We start from the raw sequence: 23,321 nt of genomic DNA on the forward strand, positions 1-23,321 counted from the left end.
AATAACCCAGACAGGAAATGTTAAAGGCGCGAAAAAAATATGTAGGGCAAAATAATATAGGTCAACTGAAATGTACAGGTCATAACTTAGAAAAATGTCAGCAAGAGTTGTTAGAAGACACTAAATAGAAAATAAATTTTTAAAAAATAAATTAATTAATTAATAAATAAATAGAAAATAAATAATAAATAAAGAAAAAATAAAATATAAAATAAAAATTATTTAAGGGGAGAGGATGGCCGGTATCTGCAAATTCAGGAAAAAGCAAGAAAAAAAAAGTAAGTAAATGGATATAGTAAAATATATAAATATACATACAAGATATGAAAGTGTGGGTAGAATCATATATTAGATAGATAGGAAAGTTTAAAGAATAAAGCATAAAATGCAGATAAATAACCGGCCATGCAAAGAAGAGATAAAGAATTAAAATAAAGGATTATTAAATTATAAAATTATAAAGTATTAAGAAATATGTAGAAAAACGATAAAGTTAAAGAAAATTTTTTTTTATATCTATATAAAGGGTAAAAGTAATAACTATGTAATTTCAAAATTGCCATAATTAAATTTGGACTTATGTTTACAGAAAGAGATAAGTTCATTTTTAGAATTACTTTGGGGGGAAGTAATTATAGTTATAGCTTCGGTTGTGCAGAGGCGACATGTCTGTATTATATATATATATATATATATATATATATATATATATATATATATAACTAATAAACTTGGCCCTCGGGCCAAGATAAAAGTGTGGTATCTGTTCTGTAGATGCTGCACTTCAATTTCTTGTTCCTTTTCTCCATATCAAAAACAATCTATCCCAGGAGGAGGCCTTGTAAATAGAAACCAATAATGTTAGTATAAATAAAGTTAGACTAAATATTTATTTGTTATTGAGCACTATTTTATAAAAACCAGTATTATTGGCTAAACATCTATTTATAATATGTATTACTGGATTGACACCATAACCATAATCTATATATCTATAAAAGTGAACGTGTCTGTCTGTCTACATTTCCCTACGCAATAACTCTGTCAATTTTTAGTCTATAGACTCGAAATTTGAAATACCGGGTACTGAGATTTGGGAAAATCGATGTGACGGGTGTCAGCCAGAAATTTGGCTGTTAAGGGGTCAAATTTCAACGATTTGACCTTTAAGAACTCTACCAAACTCCTCCGACAATTTTGGGTCTAGACACTTGAAATTTTAGATATAGGTTCCTTGAACCTGGATCTAATTTAATAAAGTGATTTGAGCCCGAAACTATAAATTTTAAGGGGTCATAATAGGGGTCAAATTAAAAAAAAATGTACTCTTTTTTTTTTTTTTTTTTTTTTTTTTTGCTCAGCATACACCTCCAAACACCCGGGCAACGCCGGGCTGAAATGCTAGTATTATATATATATATATATATATATATATATATATATATATATATATATATATATACACGAGCAAACAGTTAATAAAACATGTTTAAAAAACACTTTGAAAGGAGTTAAAAACATATTTAATCTGAAAAGGAAACACTAGATAAGTGGATAGTCCTTAATGAGCGGAGTTTTGTAGTAATGAAATGTATAACTTCAAAAAAGTTTTTAAAAATTTCCATTTGCACAAGTAAAATCCACGGAAATCCCGTAATTGGAAGAAGATTGCCCATAATAATCCAAAAGCAGCAATCCATGGAATAATTCACAAAAAATTGTGTACAAAGAGAAAAGAAAAGATTCCAATAATATTAATAAAAGGAAAATATATTTTATATATATATATATATATATATATATATATTCATTCAGAATGTGAGAGAATATTGCTCTTGTGAGCTGCAACATTGTTTGACTGTGGAAATAATATATATATAAACAAATAAATGACAAAAGTCTATATTTCAAATTTGATAATGTTGACCATCTTACAATTTATTCCTTCAATTCCATTGAAATTTACAATTCTTGACAGTATCGGTTTCGTAATGCAAATAATTACTGTCAAGGATTGTAAATGTCAACGGAATTTTTTTTGTTTTTGTTTTTTTACCCCAAACCAGGCACGTTGCCACTTTGATGTAGGGGGCTACTATCAGGGACCTAAGTTGCAGGGGTACTATGTAAGGAGTTTAGCAGCAAGATGTCTGTTCACATTACACTTGAACTTCTGCATGTCAGTACAGTTGGGGAAGCAGGAAACCGGAAGAGAATGTCAAAGTTCTGCAGTTCTGAGAAAGAAACTATTAGAATAGAAGGCTTTCTTACATCTAGGGATCTCAACTGTGTAGGGGTGGGACTTTGCTGCTTGTCGGGTTTGTCGGGGGTATTTTCGTCGAGGGGTTACAAGGGCTTGTAGTTCGTCAGAGCATCCACCATTAAAATACTCATAAAACAGACAGAGGGATGTAACATTTCATCGGTGGGACAGGAGCTGAAGTTTAGATGACAGTTCGAGACCTATTAGGTTGGCGACTCTCTTTCGGATCCTGTCCAGGAGCGAGAGACTAGTAGCAGATGCACCAACCCAAATGTGACAGCAGTACTCCATACATGGGCGAATGGTGGCTTTGTAGAGGTACAGGATACTTTCAGGCATAACTAACTTTCTAGCACGATAGAGAGAGCCCACCTTCTTTGCAGCAATCTTAGTAATAATCTCGATGTATCTATTCCAGCTCATGTTTCCTGTGAACGTTAAGCCAAGGAGCTTGAACAAAGTGCTCTCAGGTAAAATATTTCTAGCCGTAGCTATTGGTGGTTGGTAAGGTTTCGTATAAATTATTATAGGAAACAATCTGTAAAACAAAAGTTGCTTCAGCGACTACTGTTGCTACCAATTCACTGCTCTTGCAAAAAAAAGAGAAGTAACAAGTGAAACAGAGAGAATGAAAAACATGAAAGGGAGATAATTGGGAGTATTTTATTGAAAGCAGACGAGTGCCGCACATTGTTATTACATGTGTTTATGGAGGGGAAAAAAAATAAGACTGCAATTAAACAAAGAACAAGTGAATTTATTAGAAGCCTGGAAAAATCATGGATTACAATAGAAAAATGCGAGCATGAAAAAGTAATATGGTTAAGCTTAAACATGGAAAAGTAAAGGACTAGTTGTTAAAATTGAAAAAGAAAAAGATAAGATATTCTAGTAAAATATGTAATAAATTTATAGCTTAAAATATTGCAGCATTAAGAATTTTTTTTTTTTTTAATTCAATTCATGACATTATATGATCAATTCTTAATGCGGCAATATTTTAAGTTATAAATTATATTTTTTACTAAAATATCATGTCCTTTTCTTTTCCAGTTTTAACAACTAGTCTTTTACGCCCAACAAGATAATCTAGCGAACAATTAGTAATAGAATTTTTAGAATATGAGAGATTATATAATTATTTGCACAGCCAAACAGGCTCACAGCTCACAATAGCCATGACAGCCAACAAACCAAGACTCGAATCTTGAACTTCCGGTATGTTGACTGTCATGGCTCTTGTGAGCTGCAGCGTTGTTTGGCTATGCAAATCATTATATATACTAGCATGGGTACCCGGCGTTGCCTGGGTTGACATGAAGTTCCGTTTGGAGCACATCTGTTATACTAAACATTTTCATCATGGGCAACGTGAATACCCCCACAACAATTCCAAAAATAAAAGAACGGATAAAAACACGTAAATGTAATCGCCACAAAAAAAAAAAAAGAAGTATGTGATACCCCTCTCCACCAGATATTTCGGCAGAAGGGCTACAAAGAGAAGAAACTATTCTCCGGATATTAAGCACTGGAAAGAAAACTCCCCCCCCCCAAAAAAAATAAATCATTACAACTTTTGTTTCAATAAAATGGCAGTGAATTTCCGTGCGATCGCAAAAAAAAAAAAATAAAATAAAATAAAAAATTAGTCAAGTAGGCAGAACCCCTAAAAAAATGAAGATCTACCAAAAATTAATTCCAAAAACAATTAAATGAAATTTTCTGTCATATTATGTTTCTAATGTACCCCCCCCCAATATAATTTGTCATATTTCGTTTTGTTTATGAAATTGTTAGGTGTAAGTACAGAGTGGTCTCATAAAAACTAAATTTATCGTTATTTTATGTTTTAAATGTAATTCCCGCCTTCCCCCTAAAAAAAACAAACAAATTGTATTTTTCATGTTTGCCCCCCCCCCCTCGTTCGCCAAAGTTGAAAAAATGCTACGGGTAAAAAAGTGGGTGCTCATCATACGTTAAATATATATGGAAAAGTGATCCCCACTCTAAAATGTTAATTTTCTTTTTTTTTTTTTCAAAATTTCTTTCATATTATTTATAAAGGCTGTTTAAACGTATTAGGCCAAAAAACAGTAGGTCTTCATTTTTTTTTTTTTTTCTAGGGGTTAAACGACGCTGGGTCACGTCGTAAATATTTATCATTTTTTTTAATTAGAAAGTTAAGTTTGTAATTGATGAGATTAACGTGGAAAAAGAAAAAAAAAGTGTAAATCGTGTTATTTAGAGGGGGGGCAGTAGATCTTTTATTTTATTTTATTTTATTTTTTAGGTGTTAAACGACGCTTGGTCACATCGTAAAAATTCACCGATTTCTGTATAGCCGTTTAAAGAATAATAAAAACAAAAGATGAAATCCTTTCAGCTTTTCGGAAGTGTTTTTTTTTATTTTTGAATATTAAAAAAAAAACAATAAAAGCCAAACAATTTCTATCTAGTAGGAATTATTTTTTCAAGCTAGAAATTTATTGAGATTACCAAATTTTATTTGGTGATAGTTTTTTTTGTTTATGTTCCGAAGGGCAAATAACCCTAAAAATATTTTTTAAAAATCGATATTAGAATAATAATTCCACATAAATTTAATTAAATATGTTATCAATATAATTATTGTTTAAAAGTTATTAAATAACGATTTTAAATAGAACACTTATAACAATTCTCTCGCTAGAAACATTAACTAAGATACCGCTATTTAATAAAATCGATTTTTCTTAATGTAATATGCAAATGAGATTATCTCATAATCGTATATAGTTTGCAAGTTTCTATATATAGAAATAAATGAGAGAGTAAAGTAAGGAAACCTTTGTATATACAAACAAACAAACAGAGAGGAATACGAATTTATATACATAGATATATATGTTACTGTGGAAATATATTTTTCATTTTTATATAATATACCAATCCTTATTTAAGAAGCTCAATGTAATTACAGAACAATATAGTGAATAAATGACAAAAGACTATATTCCAAAGTTTATGATGTTGACCATCTTATAATTTATTCCTTTAATTAAATTGACATGTACAATATATATATATATATATATATATATATATATAACTGAAATTTTGAAAAATCTTTTGTAAAATAAAAGAATATCTGATTAAAGAATTGGTTGTTTCTTTATATTTGATGTATTATATATATATATATATATACGCACACACACAAGTTTTACTATTTCAAAATTAGCTTAAAAACTATTTTTATTTTCCGTCCTGATATTCAAATTGAATTTAAAAGACGCAACAACGGCAAATAAAAAAAAAAACAAAACAAACAAAAATAATCAGTTTTTTGCTTCAAGCTATGAAATGGTCGCTACTTAAAAACTGGAATCGTGACGGACATTTCCTCGGAAAATCTCCAAATAGCAATAAAGGAGTCCATTAGTCTTGGAAACACTTTTAGTATTTCAAGTAATTTCTTTGTGTCATGAAACTTAAAAGGTAGCTAAGTAGAAGTTTTTTGTTTTTTTTAGGTGGATGGAGGTGCAGGGTTGAGAGAGGGGGGTATGGGGAAGGTGTGTCTCTGCATCTTCATGGGAGGCACCGTCTGTCAGTGGGTCACTTTAAAATTTGAAACGGAATTTTTATTCGCTGAAACGATCGATCAAATTATTTTTACCTGATATGTAGGGACCTCTATTTCATTGCACAAAATCGATTACGTCATCATTTTGTGTGTAAACTAGCAGTTCAGCCCGGTTTTGCTCGGGGCCCATGTACTGTTCATAACTTGTCCTTCCTACGTGTGAATAAACTTTATGTAAGATTTCAAATGTTCAAACCAAAATTTGTCTGAGTAAGTTTGACCCAAACCGATGAAAAAAACTTTCCCTATCTCTGAATACCTTTTATGTAAAATTTCAAAAGTTTACACCAGAAATTGGCTGAGTAATTTTGTAGAGACCACAGAGGTAACATTTTTTAAAGCTTTGACTCCAATTTTGACCCCATAACATTTATTTTTTGGGGGGGCTCAAATCAAATTAAAAAGTTTAATCCATTTCCAAATAACCTACATTCAAAATTTCAAGTGTTTAGACTCAAAATTGTCGGAAGAGTTTGGTAGAGTTTTCAAAGGTCAAATCGTTGACCTTTGACCACTTGACAGCCAAATTTCTGGCCGAAAACCGATTACTGAGATTTTCCCAAATCTCAAAGTCTGTAGACCAAAAATTGACTGAGTTATTTAGTAGGGAACTGTACACAGACAGACACACACAGAGACATTTTCACTTTTATAGATACACTAGCATGGGTGCTCGGTGTTACCCGGATGTTTGGAGGTGTGTGTTGAGCAAAAGAAAAAAAGTGGTAGTAGGAAAACAGACTCAGACCTGTATCGTGAAGGAGGAAAAGAACGGGGAAAAAACGTGACATCTTTGGTGTTACGACCACCGCCAAACCAGAAGTGATGTAGGTTTAAATTAAGACAATCGAAAAGAGGGGATGATTTTCGAAAATATTGGCGAAAAAAGCAACTCCTCCCTGTAGAAAAGTGCCCAGTTGAGGGGGAAGAAATTAATGTTTTTACCCAATTTTTCGATATTTGTTGTTAAAAGGGTCGAGCTTCAAAACGATACCGATCTTGTGAAATCCATCGCTTCTTTTGAAAGTTTTAGGCAAACATACATACATAGATTTATATATTTGTAGCTCAAATTTTCGACCCAAACTGATTAAAAAGCTTGCCCTATCTCTGAATACCCTTTATGTAAAATTTCAAATGTTTAGACCAGAAATTGTCTGAGTAATTTGGTAGAGACCGCAGAGGTAAAAAATTTTTTAACTTTGACCCCTATTATGACCCCTTAAGATTTATTGTTTTGGGCTCAAATCAAGTTATTAAGTTAGATCCATGTCCAAGGAACCTATATCTAAGATTTCAAGTGTTTAGACCCAAAATTGGCGGAAGAGTTTTGTAGAGTTCTCAAAGGTCAAATCATTGAACTTTGACTTCTTAACAGCCACATTTCTGGCCGAAAACTGATTACAAAGATTTTCCCAAATCTCACTACCCTGTATATCAAATTTCAAGACTGTAGACTAAAAATTGACAGAGTTATTGTGTAGGGAAATGTACACAGACACATAGACAGACAGGCCGACACTTTCACTTTTAGAGATATAGATAGTAAATTGGGCAGATGGTCAAAAGCGCTAAAAATGAGTAATGAAATGAACATTTTTTTGGGGGGGGTGTTGCTATTTTGATGTTTTACACGAATATTATTTATATTTATCAAAAAATATAAATTAGTGATCGTAGTCCAATGAATCCATATACTAAGAGCTCAAAGTTATTTTGAAATATGTATTTATTTGTCTGCTGTCGAAAAAACGGAGAGGCAAGTGATGTTTGACATGCAAGTGATATTTTGAAACGCATTGTTGGAAATTACTGGAATAAAAGCTTTTTGTATTCACCAAAAAGCTTGACTCATATTTTTTCATGTCCGTCTTTGTTTTTTTTTTTCGTTCCTGCGATGATACCAGACGTGCAAATCCGAGTGAATACCATGTAACGACACGGCTAAAATGCAATGAACGCATTACACAAGCAAAAGATCCCCGCATGTAAAAATCAACAATAGGTTCTTTGTTTAAAATGAATGTTTCTTTATAGAGCACAATTGAACCATGATACTTGACTTTTGCATTTTAAACTTTAATGCCTTATATCAAAATCAAAACAACTTAATAAAATCCACATTAGGTTCTCTACAGTGCAACGTAGACTACAATGTATTGTGGACTAATCACCGTAAGGAGGCATATGACGTTTCCTCCCAGTGCACTGCGGCAGGTCCTCAACAAAAACAGGCAATCAATGGATTTGATTGAAAAATGGGCGATTTCACTGACAAAAGGATAATGTGAAACATTTGTTAATCCTCATCCAATCTTGGATGATAAAGCTTGGCTACGTTAGTATATTAGCCAAACAAACCACATTACATCAAGTGACTGTTTTATAGACTTGTAGAAATTAACACTGGATTATTACTTTCACGTACAGGTGTTATATTTTAAGGATTATTGCATACGAGCTATGTTAATTATTGCATTAAATCAACCACATTGCATTTTCAAGCATTTTTGCCACAAACCCTTCGGATTTAATTGGAATTTATTTATTACTAGCCTAGGTGCCCGGCGTTGCCCGGCATTGTGTTGAGCAAAGAAAAAAGTTGGTAGTAGGCAGGTAGGCTTGAACCTGTAACGTGAGGTCAGAAAAGAAAGTCTGACATCTTACCGCTACTCCATGACGCGACCGGAAGATTTAACGTAGTCAATCAAAAACAAAAGATGGCGTTGCTTTTAAACCTTTCACGAAAGCAAATTAGACTCAAGGTCATTTTTAATGTGGAGGAAAACCAGCTCCCCAAAAAAGGGGGCACTCTGGCAGTATCCAAATAAATAGTAATTGTCTCAGTTTGTAGGGTTTCTCCTACATTAACAAAGGACCAATTACAGAACAAATACTGCCCGGACGAAAGCCAGGTGTTGGCGTTTGTATTCAAATAGTTTCGCTTTATTTATACGAAAAAGTAGAACAAACAGCTGACACGACAGCATGGTGGGAATTTTGTTTAACTCGATCAAAAAAATGACGGAAGTATAAAATGAATAAGCAATCAGTTGAGTTGATATTGAATTGTATTGGATTGAAATATGCAAAACTGATCTCCTGTTCTAAATCATAATAAATTCTTGATTGTGCACCAAGCTTTCATATTTTATTTTAAACTGAATACAAATAATATTATGGACTTTTAATTTAGAAAAAAAAAATATTAAATCCATTATGTTTTGATTTTATTAAAAAGCAGTTTTCTTTTGTCAATTGTTGATGTCTATTTCAATAGAATTTGAAGATGTCTTGTTTTATTTGATGACGTTTCTCTGCTGTAGATGACCTTGAGATATCTTAGTTTGCTGTGACAGTCTCTTTTTGCTTCATATGACCTTGGCATTCTCTTTCTCTGTACACGACCTTGACAATATCTTTCTCCCGTACACGACCCCGACAATATCTTTCTCCCGTACACGACCCCGACAATATCCTTCTCCCGTACACGACCCCGACAATATCCTTCTGCCGTACACGACCCCGACAATATCCTTCTGCCGTACACGACCCCGACAATATCCTTCTGCCGTACACGACCCCGACAATATCCTTCTGCCGTACACGACCCCGACAATATCCTTCTGCCGTACACGACCCCGACAATATCCTTCTGCCGTACACGACCCCGACAATATCCTTCTGCCGTACACGACCCCGACAATATCCTTCTGCCGTACACGACCCCGACAATATCCTTCTCCCGTACACGACCCCGACAATATCCTTCTGCCGTACACGACCCCGACAATATCCTTCTGCCGTACACGACCCCGACAATATCCTTCTCCCGTACACGACCCCGACAATATCCTTCTGCCGTACACGACCCCGACAATATCCTTCTGCCGTACACGACCCCGACAATATCCTTCTGCCGTACACGACCCCGACAATATCCTTCTGCCGTACACGACCCCGACAATATCCTTCTGCCGTACACGACCCCGACAATATCCTTCTGCCGTACACGACCCCGACAATATCCTTCTGCCGTACACGACCCCGACAATATCCTTCTGCCGTACACGACCCCGACAATATCCTTCTGCCGTACACGACCCCGACAATATCTTTCTGCCGTACACGACCCCGACAATATCTTTCTGCCGTACACGACCCCGACAATATCTTTCTGCCGTACACGACCCCGACAATATCTTTCTCCCGTACACGACCCCGACAATATCTTTCTCCCGTACACGACCCCGACAATATCTTTCTCCCGTACACGACCCCGACAATATCTTTCTGCCGTACACGACCCCGACAATATCTTTCTCCCGTACACGACCCCGACAATATCTTTTTGCCGTACACGACCCTGACATTTTTTCCTTGTGCATGACCTTGACATTTTGTTTTTGACGAATCTGAGATATTACGATCTGGAAAGTACGTGAAAACTTCTCACAGAATCCAACCAACGCGAGAACCCCCACCCTGTATATAATAGATTATTGTAATAATGCTATGCTTCATTTCATGACATCATTTGGAACCATCCTGCTGAGGAAAGCAAAAGTCTTGTTAATGACCTCAATAGCAACTAAACTAATTGCTTATTTTCTACTTCCGTTTCAGCATGTAAACTTAGAAATGTTAGCCTATTATGTCCGCTTTCTCAATGATAATCATATTGATGTCATAAACAAAGGAATATTTTTCCCCTTTTTGGTGTTTCTCTAAAATAATGTTGCATGTTGAGAAGATTGTGTGCACACACATACACATGCGCACGGTCAGTCATTAGGGTAAATTAACTGGTCGATGAGTGCAGATCTGTCAAAACTGATCTCGCCGGAGGTGAATAAATCATGTAGTTGACCTTGCAGCTGTTGCCGTTGTTAAACACCTGCAAGAAAACAGGTCAATATAAACAAGTTAGGCAACAGAGAGAAATGTCAAAGAGCAACGGTGAGTCATGAGTAGGGCGAGGACAGCAGAATATTCTTTTTGTTGTTTTGATATCGTTGTTATATACAGTGGTGTTGTTCTCAGTTGATTAACTGTGTCTAATGGTGTCAAATGTATACTCGAGAGTCAAACGGGTGATGAGAATATCTGTTGTTCTAGCTCTCGTCATGAGTTACGTCACTGCGCTGTGTCATTGAAATCCACCCATCACATGCTCCCCCCTTCCTGTCTACCAATTGAAACGTGCAACACAGAATGAGAAATAAATTTTTTATATTTGCCTAACAAACGATTTTTTTTGCTGCGAGTTCTTTTCTTAATTGACAAGAAACTGCTATTTGTTCGACCCTGCTACATCACAATAATTCATATTTCTTGTCATTTTCATTTTGATTTCAAATTATATTTTTCCCATATGCATCTTTCAACAGATCTGCCTTCGTCCAGCTTTCTACTCCTTAACTATAATTGCTTATTTTTCCCTCTCTCTGTTTCAGCATCCAGACTTGAGAGATATTAGCCTTCCGTGGCCGCAGACTAAATTCCAAGGTTATTATAAAGTAGCTCGGCATTATCGGTGGGCGCTCAATCAAATATTCCGCAAGCTCAATTTTTCAGCTGTGATAATCGTTGAAGGTAGGTAATTTTTTCCTTCTACCTTTTTTGTGCAAATTTTCTGAAAACGGAGTAGGAAGGTGAATTTGCCTTTTTTTTTTATCTAGCACCCATTTCTCTGATATGTAAGTAGTTGGATCAGTGAGTTGTGATGTCTCGTTAACAGGCAGCATTTCATTTTAGTACTTGTACAGTTTTTGAATGAGACAAAAAAAAAGAATAAAAAACAGTTTGGTTTATGGCACCATCATTTACCTGGGAGAGTGTCTTAGTTTGTCGGTGCCATGAGGACATTTTTGGCAGTGGTATTACCTGTCAAGGTCCCAACTATGGGTTAAATAGAAACTAACTTGAAAAAAAAAACAAAAAAACAAATATACTCTATTAAAAACTTTTTCTTCCGAATCACTGTATTCGGCATTAAATAACCTGAAACGGGTTGATATGCTTTATATGATCTTGACGATATCTTTTTGCCGTACATGACCTTGACATTTTTTTTCTTGTACATGACCTTGACATTTTTTTTTTTGCTGTAGATAACCATGTTATTTCTTATCTGTTAAAATTTTTTTTTTGCAGTGAAAAACCTTGACATTTCTGTATTTTGCTGTAGATGACCTTGACAATTCTCTACGCGGTGCTGTAGATGACCTTGACAATTCTCTACGCGGTGCTGTAGATGACCTTGACAATTCTCTACGCGGTGCTGTAGATGACCTTGACAATTCTCTACGCGGTGCTGTAGATGACCTTGACAATTCTCTACGCGGTGCTGTAGATGACCTTGACAATTCTCTACGCGGTGCTGTAGATGACCTTGACAATTCTCTACGCGGTGCTGTAGATGACCTTGACAATTCTCTACGCGGTGCTGTAGATGACCTTGACAATTCTCTACGCGGTGCTGTAGATGACCTTGACAATTCTCTACGCGTTGCTGTAGATGACCTTGACAATTCTCTACGCGGTGCTGTAGATGACCTTGACAATTCTCTACGCGGTGCTGTAGATGACCTTGACAATTCTCTACGCGGTGCTGTAGATGACTAACATTATTTTTGCCTTTTTCCCTTTTTTTGTTGTAGATGACCTTGACATTTCACCAGATTTTTTTGAATACTTTGCTGCCACATATCCAATCCTCAAAGCGGATCCTGACTTGTGGTGTGTTTCCGCCTGGAATGACAATGGAAAATTAGGAATGGTCTCAGATGATGCAGGTAGGTGAACATTCTTCTTTTTTCTTTTTTTAATCGATTCCCTTAAGTAGAATAAGAGCAAGGCCATCCCTATAAAAGGCCGAGGGATCCAACATTTCAGGTCTTTTGGCTAAAAAAAGAGATTTAGAGGATTTTGCTTTCTGAAAAGACAAAGTATAATCTTTAATAGATTTATTTAACAACTTACAGATTAAATGGTAATGTAGAAGCTGCTTGATGTGTGATGATTAAAGTCTGATGCAAGACACATTTGTTTACCTCCCAAAACTGTAATGGCGGATCCATAAGTTATTTTATATAAATATTGGGTTCTTTTGATTATTAATTTAGTAAATAATAATGGACACTTCAGTGTTCATTTACTTAGTTAATATTAATGTGCATTGTTTGTTTAAATGTTTGTATGTCTGCCTAAAATTTTCGATAGAGGCAATGGATTTTCACAAGATCATTATCGTTTTGAAGCTCAACCCTTCGGACGACAAATATCTAAAAATTGTCCAAAAACATTAATTCTTTCACTCTACACTGGGCACTTTTCTACAAGGAGGGGGGTCGCTTTTTTTGCCGATATTTTCAAAAGTCATCCCCTCTTTTCGATTGATTAGCCTTAATTTAAACCCTCATCACTTCCGGTTTAGCGATGGACGAAATGACAAAAACGTCACGTTTCCCCCCCCCCCATTCTTTTCCTCATTAGTGGTACGGGTTCGACGAGCCTGCCTGCCTACTACCACATTTTTTTTTTTTTTTTTTTTTTGCTAAACACACCTCCAAACACCCGGGCAATGTCGGGTACCCAGGCTAGTGTCTAATAGAGAATAGTAATATGTAACCTGCATGAATTAAGATATATTTAAATGTATTTTACGACCGGGCAAGGTCCAGGCGCCCCCCCCCCTCCCCGGATTGTACTATGAATAAACACCTTGATTCACTATTACATAGCCTGAAAAGGGTTGATATGCCGTAAAACAAAACAAATCACAGTCACACCTGCTCCACCCTGTCCTAAAATGATATCACCAAGGTAACAAAATTTTTTTTTCTTTTAATTATTATCTTTTCTTTTCTTTTATTTTATTTTTATTGTTTTCATTTCCAGAGTTATTGTATCGAACCGATTTCTTTCCTGGTCTTGGTTGGATGATGGAGCAAAAAACGTGGCTAGAATTGGAACCAAAATGGCCTAAAACGTGAGTTATTTTTATGCAATTGTTTTTTTATTTTTTTTTTTTTTACTTTCTGAATCTTTGAGATGAAGATTGATTATCCTTATTATTTGGATTCTTCTAGAAACAAAATACTTTTAAGAGTTCTAAAACTCGTACCAAAATTGTCCGCAAGGACCCGTGGTAACAACCCACCTTTTCTCCCTTCCCATTTCCCATTTCCCCTTCTATCTCCCTCCCTTCCTGTCTGGTTTCCTAACTTAAAATATACCAAACATTAATACTTAACCTTTTCCTTCACCCATTGCAAAACTCATTCATGTTCTGCAGGGCAGGGAACAAAAATGATAAAATCCACTATAAAACAACCAAACCAAACACTACAAACTAACGATTGAAGATAAAAAGAACTTAAAGAATAAAAACCTTCTACAAAATAACTGGATGCAACATGAATACAAAAAATGACTGGATTTGGCATGAAATAACAGAAAAAGGGTTGATATGCCGTAAACCAAAACAACCAAACCAAACTCTACAAATAAATATTTGAAGATATCAACAACTTAAAGCATAAAAACTGTTTCCAAAATGACTGGATTCGGCTTGAATAACCCCAAAAGGGTTGATATGCCGTGAAACAAAGCAACCAAACCAAACCAAACCAAAGCTAAAGCTTCTGATGGTTTTAACGTCCAATGAAATTGATCTCCTTTAAACAATAATGGGAAATCTCTTCTAGAGCAGAGAAAACCTAATTACCATATTTGAATGCACAGTTCGAATGTACAAGAACTAAATCTCGTGTCATTTGCATATAAATTGAATATTGCGATGAAAATGATTCACTCCTGCAAGTTCAACAGCTAAGGTGCTGACTAATATCACACCAGATCAGTGAATCTATCGACACGATCTTCATTTCTAGGATAATAGCTCTTGATACAACAAAGGCCTCTGATAGGATTTGGCATAAAGGTTTTTTTCACAAGCATGATCACTATGGAATATCTGGAAATGATTTTTCAGCTGACAATTTATAAAAATATTGGCTATGGAAGAATATGGGATAAAAACCTATTTGGACATTAAAATTAGTTTTAAGTTGTTTTCATTATCTATAATATAAATCTCACCTGCGTGTTTAAATGTATGTATGTCTGCCTAAAATTTTCGACAGAGGCGCACGAGATTGGTATCATTTGAAGTTCAACCTCTCGGACGACAAATATAAAAAAATTGGCCGAAACATTAATTCCTTCACCCTCAACTAGGCAATTTTCTACAATGAGGGGGGGGGGGTCACTTTTTTGCAAGCCATTTTTTTGCAAGTCATCATATTGGTTAGATTGGCTTTGCCTAATTTTAACGGTCCGAACTTCTAGTCACGTCGTGGAGTAGCAGTAAGACGTCAGATTTTCTTTCACTTTATTTTCCACCTTCGCGTCACGGATTCGAGCCTGCATGCCTACTACCACTTCTATTTTTTTTTTTTGTTCAACACACATCTCCAAACACCCGGGCAACGACAGGCACCCAGGCTAGTATATTACTAAATGTGAAATCATTACGATTAAAAATCCACTTAGTATTATGCATGTATTATGTATAATTGAGAAAAACATACTTAAAAAGTGTCAGTGTTATAAATAAATCACATGACGTCAGGTCAAATTCAGTAGCCATTTTGTTTTGCGTCTGCTTCTTTTCATATAACGTTAACACTTTTTAAGCATGATTTTTCAGGTTTAGATGCATAATATTGACTGGATTTTAATGAAAATGATTCCCTATTTAGCAATATACTAGCGGGGGGGGGCACCCAACCTTGCGGGCCATAAGATATATTTAAATATACTTTAATTTATGCAAATTTTGTATATATATTACAGTGCCAATTCTCTATTGAATGTTAAATATATATATATATATATATACACACACACTCCTATAAATTTGTGTTTTTTTGTGAGTTTGATATTAATATTAAAACCCTTTTTTCTATTTATTTAAAAAGAAAATACAACCTTGTTATATATGGGTCGTGGAATTGCATTCAACTGTAAACATTCTAGCTAATTTGCATATTTTTTTTAAACATTCATTTTAATTAATTTCCTAGTAGTTTTTTCAGTTTTCTTATGGAATTATCATCTTTAGTTAACCATTACGTGTAATTATATTCGTGCAGATATTCTACATGATTTATACTTGTGTAATATTTGCGTAAAAAGATTATATTTATACATGCATATATATATTTGGTTAAAATTTTTGCCTCCTCCATCAGTTTTTGGTCTACAGACATGAAACTTAATATATAGGGTATTCAAAATCATCAGAGACTTTATATTTCAAAAATGAAATTTGCTAGGTGATGGTCGAACGAGGGCATTACAAATCTGCATGTGTAACATAATAGCTATTGGTTCATATTTTAATATTTAGCCTTGCAGCAAAAATATTTTCATAGCTCAGGCATTAACGTCAAAGGAAAAAGTAAATCATAAGCTAAATGTTTTGGTTTCGATTCTTGGTGGCGGCGCACGAGTCATGTTTTTTTTTTTTTTTAAACTTGTTAAATCATTACTATATATTGGGTCCAATATAATATAATAATAATAATCTGCATTAACCAAAAATATCATATTTAAGCGTATTTTACAATTGGGCAATGCCAGGCAGCCTGCTAGTGTATATATATATAAAAGGAACTTTGTGTGTCTGCGAGTTCATTTCCTATGGACTTGAAAATGGCCAAGTCAATTTTTATGAAATTTCACATGACGGTACATTATGAGCCTGGCAGTGTTCTTAGATAGGTGTTGTGTTGGAATGTCTTCAATATGTATTAATAATCCGCTGAAAGAAGGAACAGGCGATTTTGATCAGAATAAACATCTTACACAGCCTAACATCGCAAGTGCATTTGAGAAATTTTATTACTATACAAGCCGAAAGGCCCAACATAACAAATCGACAGTAGGTTCTTTGTTATGACAGGGGCGTGTTTGAAATGAATGTTTTTTTTTTTAAAGCACAATTTCATAGTGAGACTTGAATTTTTATATTTTAAACTTTTACTCAAGCTATAATCACCGCACAAGTAGAAAGGTCCGGCATATAAAATCAACAGCAGGTTTTTGATATGACATGGGCGCGTTCAAAGCAAATGTTTCTGTTTAGAGCAGGATTGCACTATGATAATTGCCTTTTGCATTTTAAACTTTAATGCATTGCCATTATATATAACACTTATATGTATTTTATGAAATCAACAGTAGGTTCTCTACAATATATTGTGAACTTAGTCAGTGCGAGGGGCATGTGAAGTTTCCCCTCTGTGCATCACAATGGGTTCCCAATCGCTGGTATCTCTCTTTCTCTCTCTCGTTATTTTCATGAAACGTACTCGACTGAGCTCCAATATTTGATACTTCTTTCTCTGTGTGCTTATCATATAGCAGAATTTCCATGTGCAGAGTTTCTTTCCAAGAACTTTTCGTCCGTGGAACGCGTTGTTTCCCTGCTGACAACAACATGTTCGTCTGCAAATCCAGTATCAAATACATGTAATATACCGGCCCCCTAAGTAATAAAACTTTGTTGTCCATTCCGTTTAGCATTTTCAATCCTCTCATAATATTCTTCATCATTCAGTTGACTCTTATCCTCGACTAGCTTTTAGCTTTGATAAGCGAATGAGTTAGCAAAAAGAAGAAAAAAAACGTAAAACGTTGCAATCTTTATATAACAGTTTAAGGGAGCTAACTCATGAAATTCTGGAGTTTGGGAGTTATCTCCCATGTATTATTATTCCACAGAAAAAATAAAAACTTAAAATTTTAAATAACATTTTTTTTTTTTTTTTTTCGCTTTTGCGGGCACTACTTATCAAGGCTAAAGCCATTAAAGGATTCTTTTGGGGGTCCCTACTTATTAATGGCTAATGCCATTAATGAGACTGGAATGATTGCCAGTTGAAAGATAAAAAAATGTTTTTGTCTTGGTGTTTGTGTAGATTAGTGATGTTATGTTCTGATGTTGTAAACAAACGCATTTCAGGTGAAAACATTATTACATACTTACGTGTCATGTTGAAATTAGTTTAAATTACAAAAATTATTTAAAAAAAAAAAAAAAAGGTCTGGGTTTGTATTACTGTACACATAGATGCGAAAAAGTTGTCAAAAAACAAATATATAACAATTAAATGTTATCAAAGGCAAGATAAGTTACTTTTCTCCCTAACTGGATATATTTTTCGTGTTTTTATTCAATGTAACATGTTTATTCAGCTCGAAAAACATACAGTGTTTACTGAGGTATAGGAAAATTCAAAATGGCGCCCGAACACGGTAAGTTTGGGAAAAGGTGTTATAAATAATAAACTAAACAAAATACTGTTAGAAATTCGCTCAATATATGTTACCGTGACATAGGTTGACATATATTCGGTTGTTTTTTAATAGTATTTTGTCTAGTTTATTATTTATAACACCTTTTCCCAAACTTACCGTGTTAAAGAGAGACTCGGGCGCCATTTTGAATTTTCCAATACATCGGTAAAGACACTGTTTTTCGAGCTGAATAAACATGTTACATTGAATAAAAACACAAAAATATATCCAGTTAGGTAGAAAAGTAACTTATCTTGCCTTTGATAACATTTATTTGTTATATATTTGTTTTTTGACAACTTTTTCGAATCTATGTGTACAGTAATACAAACCCAAAGGTCTAGTAGAAGATGTGCTAGATGCATTTTCATCCACAATTTCGTCCTGCCCTTTGGTGCTTAAAAATTGGCGGACCCTTAATTTAATTCAAGGGAGATAAGTCACTTTGTCATACTGAATTGGTCGTACAACTTCGGGCCAAGATCAAAGTGTAGTATCTGTTCTTCAGATGGTGCACTTCAATTTATTGTTCTCTGTCAGTGGAGGAGAAATCCTTCACGACCAAGACAATTTTTATTTTTGTTCATTTTCTCCACTTTAAAAAAATTACCCTGGTGTCTAACTCTGTCCCGTGGGGGAGGCATTGTAAATAGGAACCCTTTCACATTAAAAAACTTACAATAAAACTCGATAATTCGCTAAGTCCATATTTTTTTACATGGAATTATTTTTCTACTGGATTATTTTTCTTAATTTTTGGAATTTATACCAATTTCGACACAATATAAATGATAATGGTTTCACCTGAAATGTGTTCGTTTAAATCAGTACTAATCTACACAAGCACCTTTTTATTATTATTATTATTATTATTCATCCCAAAATATATGGAATATTGCCACTGAAGCACAAGCGGGCTACAGTGATAGGAATCAGATTTGAGGGAAGCGGCTCCCTGTGTGGTGATCTAGGTAGGTAGATGTTTGTTCACATTACATTTAAATTTCTGCATGTTTGTATGATCGGGGGAAACAGAGAGCAAGGAGAAGATTCCAAAGGCAAGCACCGATCAGACGATTTGTATTTTTAACATGTGTGAAAGGTGATAATGTACATAAGAACATGAAATGCCTTAACATTTAATAATTTGTATTATGCTTCTTCTCAGTTTGTCTGTTCCATTTTTTCTGGGAAACTACCAGGCCGATCTGGCTGAAATTCTGTATGGACCTTTATTATGATACGGTGCAACAAACTAAGTATTGTGGTATCCGTTCGTAGGGTAGTGGATAAAGTACTAGGTAAAATCTAGTTCTAAGTGACACTCTCCTGGAGGTTGAAGGTTCAATCCTCAGTACAGGCAATACTGAAGATAAAATGGTTTTTTTTTTTTTTTTTTACAAAGGAGTCACCACTTATTAAGGCCCGAAGACCACTCGAGGATAAGGGTTAAAGAGTGTGCAATAGTCAATGGGACAATATCGTAGTAATCGGTCGTTAATAGTGGAAATTTGATTACTTAAGGGGAACAGCTCATCAAGAACTTGTTTACGTTGGACTTGATTGTAGTCAGCTGAGAAGCAAGCAAATGGAAGAGAGTTCCACAGGTGTACAGTTCTAAGAAAGAAGCTTTATTCACTGAATCCACGTTTAGATTTAGGCACGGGTAAAGAGCGGGGGGGGGGGGATATTTGTAGTGGTTTCTCGTGCAAGTTTGGCAAGTAGAAACCATAGATTGGAGCTCTATTACTGATTGCAAATTATTTAAGACCTCCACCCAGTTATAGCTGATAGAACGAGAGCATGCTAAATAAAGGGTTCTGTGCCGATTTCCGAGTTTGACAAGATACACCTTTACATTAGGTGAAACGCTGTGAAAATACCACTCAAGATAAGAACAATGGTCTAGATAATTCAAATAATATGAAAAATGTCTTGTATAAATATAGAATGTGTTTGTTTTCTAAATTTCTGTTTCCTCCACAATATTGAAAACATTCTCTCATAAATCATTAATGCTTTATCCCTTGTGTGAAACGAGCCTTCTGCCATAATACTTGATGTTACTCATGTTGATTTTGATATATTAGGTCTGCCACAACAACTAAGTTGTTCAGAAATTCACTAAGATAATTTGTTTACAGTGGTGAAGGCTTTGTGCTGAACCAACCACACTTTGTGATAAAATTGCTAATCTCAGTTGGTACAAGACAGACCAAACTTCAAGTTTTTACATCAGAGTTTTCCTTCTCCTAGATGTATGGCTCAACAAAGACTGGGGGTGCATCTCTCCCAGTGGAATAAATCAACCTCCAGATACCAACCTGGAAATTTCTATGTCATGGCGCAGAACATAGAGTACCTAGCTTTCCCATGTCATACTGGCTAGGTTCATCATTGCTTAACATTTTTTTTTTTTTGTTCTAGATTTTGGGATGATTGGATGCGGCATCCGGAACAGAGGAAAAATAGGGTCTGTATCAGACCAGAAATCTGTCGGACGAGCACATTCGGAAAACAGGGTGTCAGCAAGTATGTGTCCTGTTCATGTTTTATTTTTAATTTAGTTAATTTTTTTTATATATTTTTTTTTTAATTTAATTTTTTTTTTTGGTATTTGTACAGTTTAATCAAAGCATTAAAAAAATGAAAATATAAAAAAAAAAAAAAAGTTATATTGTACTTATCCGTCTTATACTGAAGTTCTCCGTTAAAAAATTTCACTTAATTTGATCGAGTAGTTTTTTTGGTTTTTTTTACAGCGTAAAAATGGGTTTTTATGATAACTCACTCAAGGTAGCCATGTTTGGATTTTTAGAACACGTCACAGGGATATAACTCTGTCTAAAGCGCCGGCATCCCCCCCTCCCCATTTTAAATCATAGCTTTTCTTCTTAAAAATCGAAACATGACCAATCTTTTGATCGGTATCATAATAAATTGGTATGTTTCCACTATATAAAAAAACAAAAAAAAAACATACCTGATCAAATTAAGGGAAAATTTTAGGGGGGGGGGGACTTCATTCCATAACGGATATGTACAATATAACCTTTTTTTTTTTTCTTTCTTTTTCGATATTTTCATTTTTTAATGTTTTGATTAAACTGTACAAGTACCTTTCTTTTTTTATTTTTATTTTATTTGATTTGATTAAAATGATTTAAAGACTGCATCCTTTGTAATTCCTGGTTTCCATTTTCATTTATTTTGTCATATTTTTTTTGTTTTTGCATTTACATTATCATATTTTTTAAAAATTATTTTCTTGTTTTTAATGTTCTTTTGAGAACTTTTCCTTTACATATAATTTTTCTTTATTTTTCTTGCTTTTAATGTTTTTAAATTTTAATTTTTAATTTTAGCTTTTTATGAATTTAAACAGTTTTTTAGTTTAATTTTGTTAAACTTTATTGAAAAGAAAGTATAGATTTTTTTTTAATTTCTTAATTAAAAAATTTGTTTTTTTAATTTTCTTTTTCCAATGTTCTTTTTAAATTAATTTCTTTTATTAATTTTAAATTTAAAAAGTATTTTTTTTTATATTTTGAAAGTGTTTTGTTTTTTTATAATTTTATTTAAGTTTGATTTTTAATTTTATTTAATAATTTTATTTTCTTCTAACTTTACTTTATTTTAAGTTTTCTTTTTTTTTTAAAGAGTTTTCTTTGTTAATTTAATATTTTTTAATTTAATTATTGTTTATTTATTTTAAATTAAATTATTATTCATTTAATTATTTTTTATTTAACTTTTTAATTTAATTTTTTATTTAACTTTTTAAATTTATTTTTAATTTATTTTTAATTGAATTATTGTTTATTTAATTATTTTTTATTTAATCATTTTTAATAAAATTATCTTTTAATTAAACACGGAAAATGTTTAATTTAAAATTTTAAAAAACTTTTCAGGGGTCAATTCTTCGAGAAACATTTGAAATACATAAAACTTAACACAGTGTATGTGCCTTTCACCAAGAAAGATCTCTCATATCTCCTTAAGGTAAGTACTTCATTTATTGCTTATCCCTTCGTATGTAACATGACGTATTGTAGGCATTTAGTACAATCTTTTTAGTTGTTCAATCTGTGCTAAATTTCAAATTTTATGACTACCTATAAACATCAAATCTGTTGCCAAGATTACTGGAAAACTGGTTGAATGACTCTACTGATCCACCAGGTATATCACTGCCAATGGCAATCCTCTATCTGCCAGGTATGCCCTAAAATGGAGTATTGTTGTCATATCTTGACAAGAGCTGCTTAGCACGCCCTATTCTACCTTGATAGTTCAAAACTGATTTCGAAACCTAGTAGGGGATGCCCTTTTCTTTCCCCTGCAACGTCTTTCCCACAGAAGAGACGTTGCGAGCCTGTCTCTGCTTTATCATTATTTTCATGGCAAGTGCTCAACTGAACTTCAATCTATGGTTCCCCCTTGCCAAACTTTTATAAAAACATTCGCCTAGCTACAACCACTATAAACAATTTTACCTCTCTCCCTATTGGTGCCTAAATCTAAATGCAGATTCCATGAGAACAAAGCGTCTTTCCCAGAACTGCCCACTTGTGGAATACTGTTCCACTGTCCTGCTTCCCAGTTGAATACAACATGGTAGCCTTCAAATCCAATGTAAACAAGTTCTTGTTAAGCCATCCCCATAAATGATCAAATTCTACCCGATTTACGCAATTAACGATTACTACACTACCACCTTACATTCGTTAATCCTTGTCCTCGAGTGGCCTTCGACTCTTGATAAGTGGTGACTCCCAAATCAAAAAAAAGCATTATTTTGCTAAAAACATTTCCTTTGATGAGATGAGCCATTTATTGAAAATCCATGGATTAAGAAAAATATTTTTGTATATTTTTTTTTTATCGAATGATAGATTTGTCCATTCATTCTTTCTGATGACTGTTATCCTCATCTTGATAGTTGTTGTTTCACCACGTGTCGACCAACTCATCTTCTGACCTTCTTCAGACACAGGTATAGAGGTGTTGAGTTTCTGTGTTTCCAGGTGAGCATTGTCTGAAGATAGCGGTTTCAATCCT

At 34.0% G+C, this 23,321-nt stretch overlaps 1 protein-coding gene across 12 annotated transcripts in view; it reads left to right on the forward strand.

Annotated features, from left to right (window-relative positions):
- Positions 1-23,321, forward strand: part of LOC145266937 (alpha-1,3-mannosyl-glycoprotein 2-beta-N-acetylglucosaminyltransferase-like) — a 471,814-nt gene that overhangs the window by 443,093 nt on the left and 5,400 nt on the right. For all 12 annotated transcript variants that reach the window (XM_080122740.1, XM_080122745.1, XM_080122746.1 and 9 more), the window contains 5 exons: positions 11,345-11,483; positions 12,551-12,685; positions 13,791-13,881; positions 20,685-20,789; positions 22,172-22,262. In XM_080122740.1, the coding sequence (XP_079978866.1) occupies positions 11,345-11,483; positions 12,551-12,685; positions 13,791-13,881; positions 20,685-20,789; positions 22,172-22,262 (561 nt within the window). The remainder of the gene's footprint in view (positions 1-11,344; positions 11,484-12,550; positions 12,686-13,790; positions 13,882-20,684; positions 20,790-22,171; positions 22,263-23,321) is intronic.

This window comes from Euprymna scolopes, chromosome 42 (assembly GCF_053919585.1).
Source record: "Euprymna scolopes isolate OS-2025 chromosome 42, ASM5391958v1, whole genome shotgun sequence".
Taxonomy (NCBI): Eukaryota; Metazoa; Mollusca; class Cephalopoda; order Sepiida; family Sepiolidae; genus Euprymna; species Euprymna scolopes.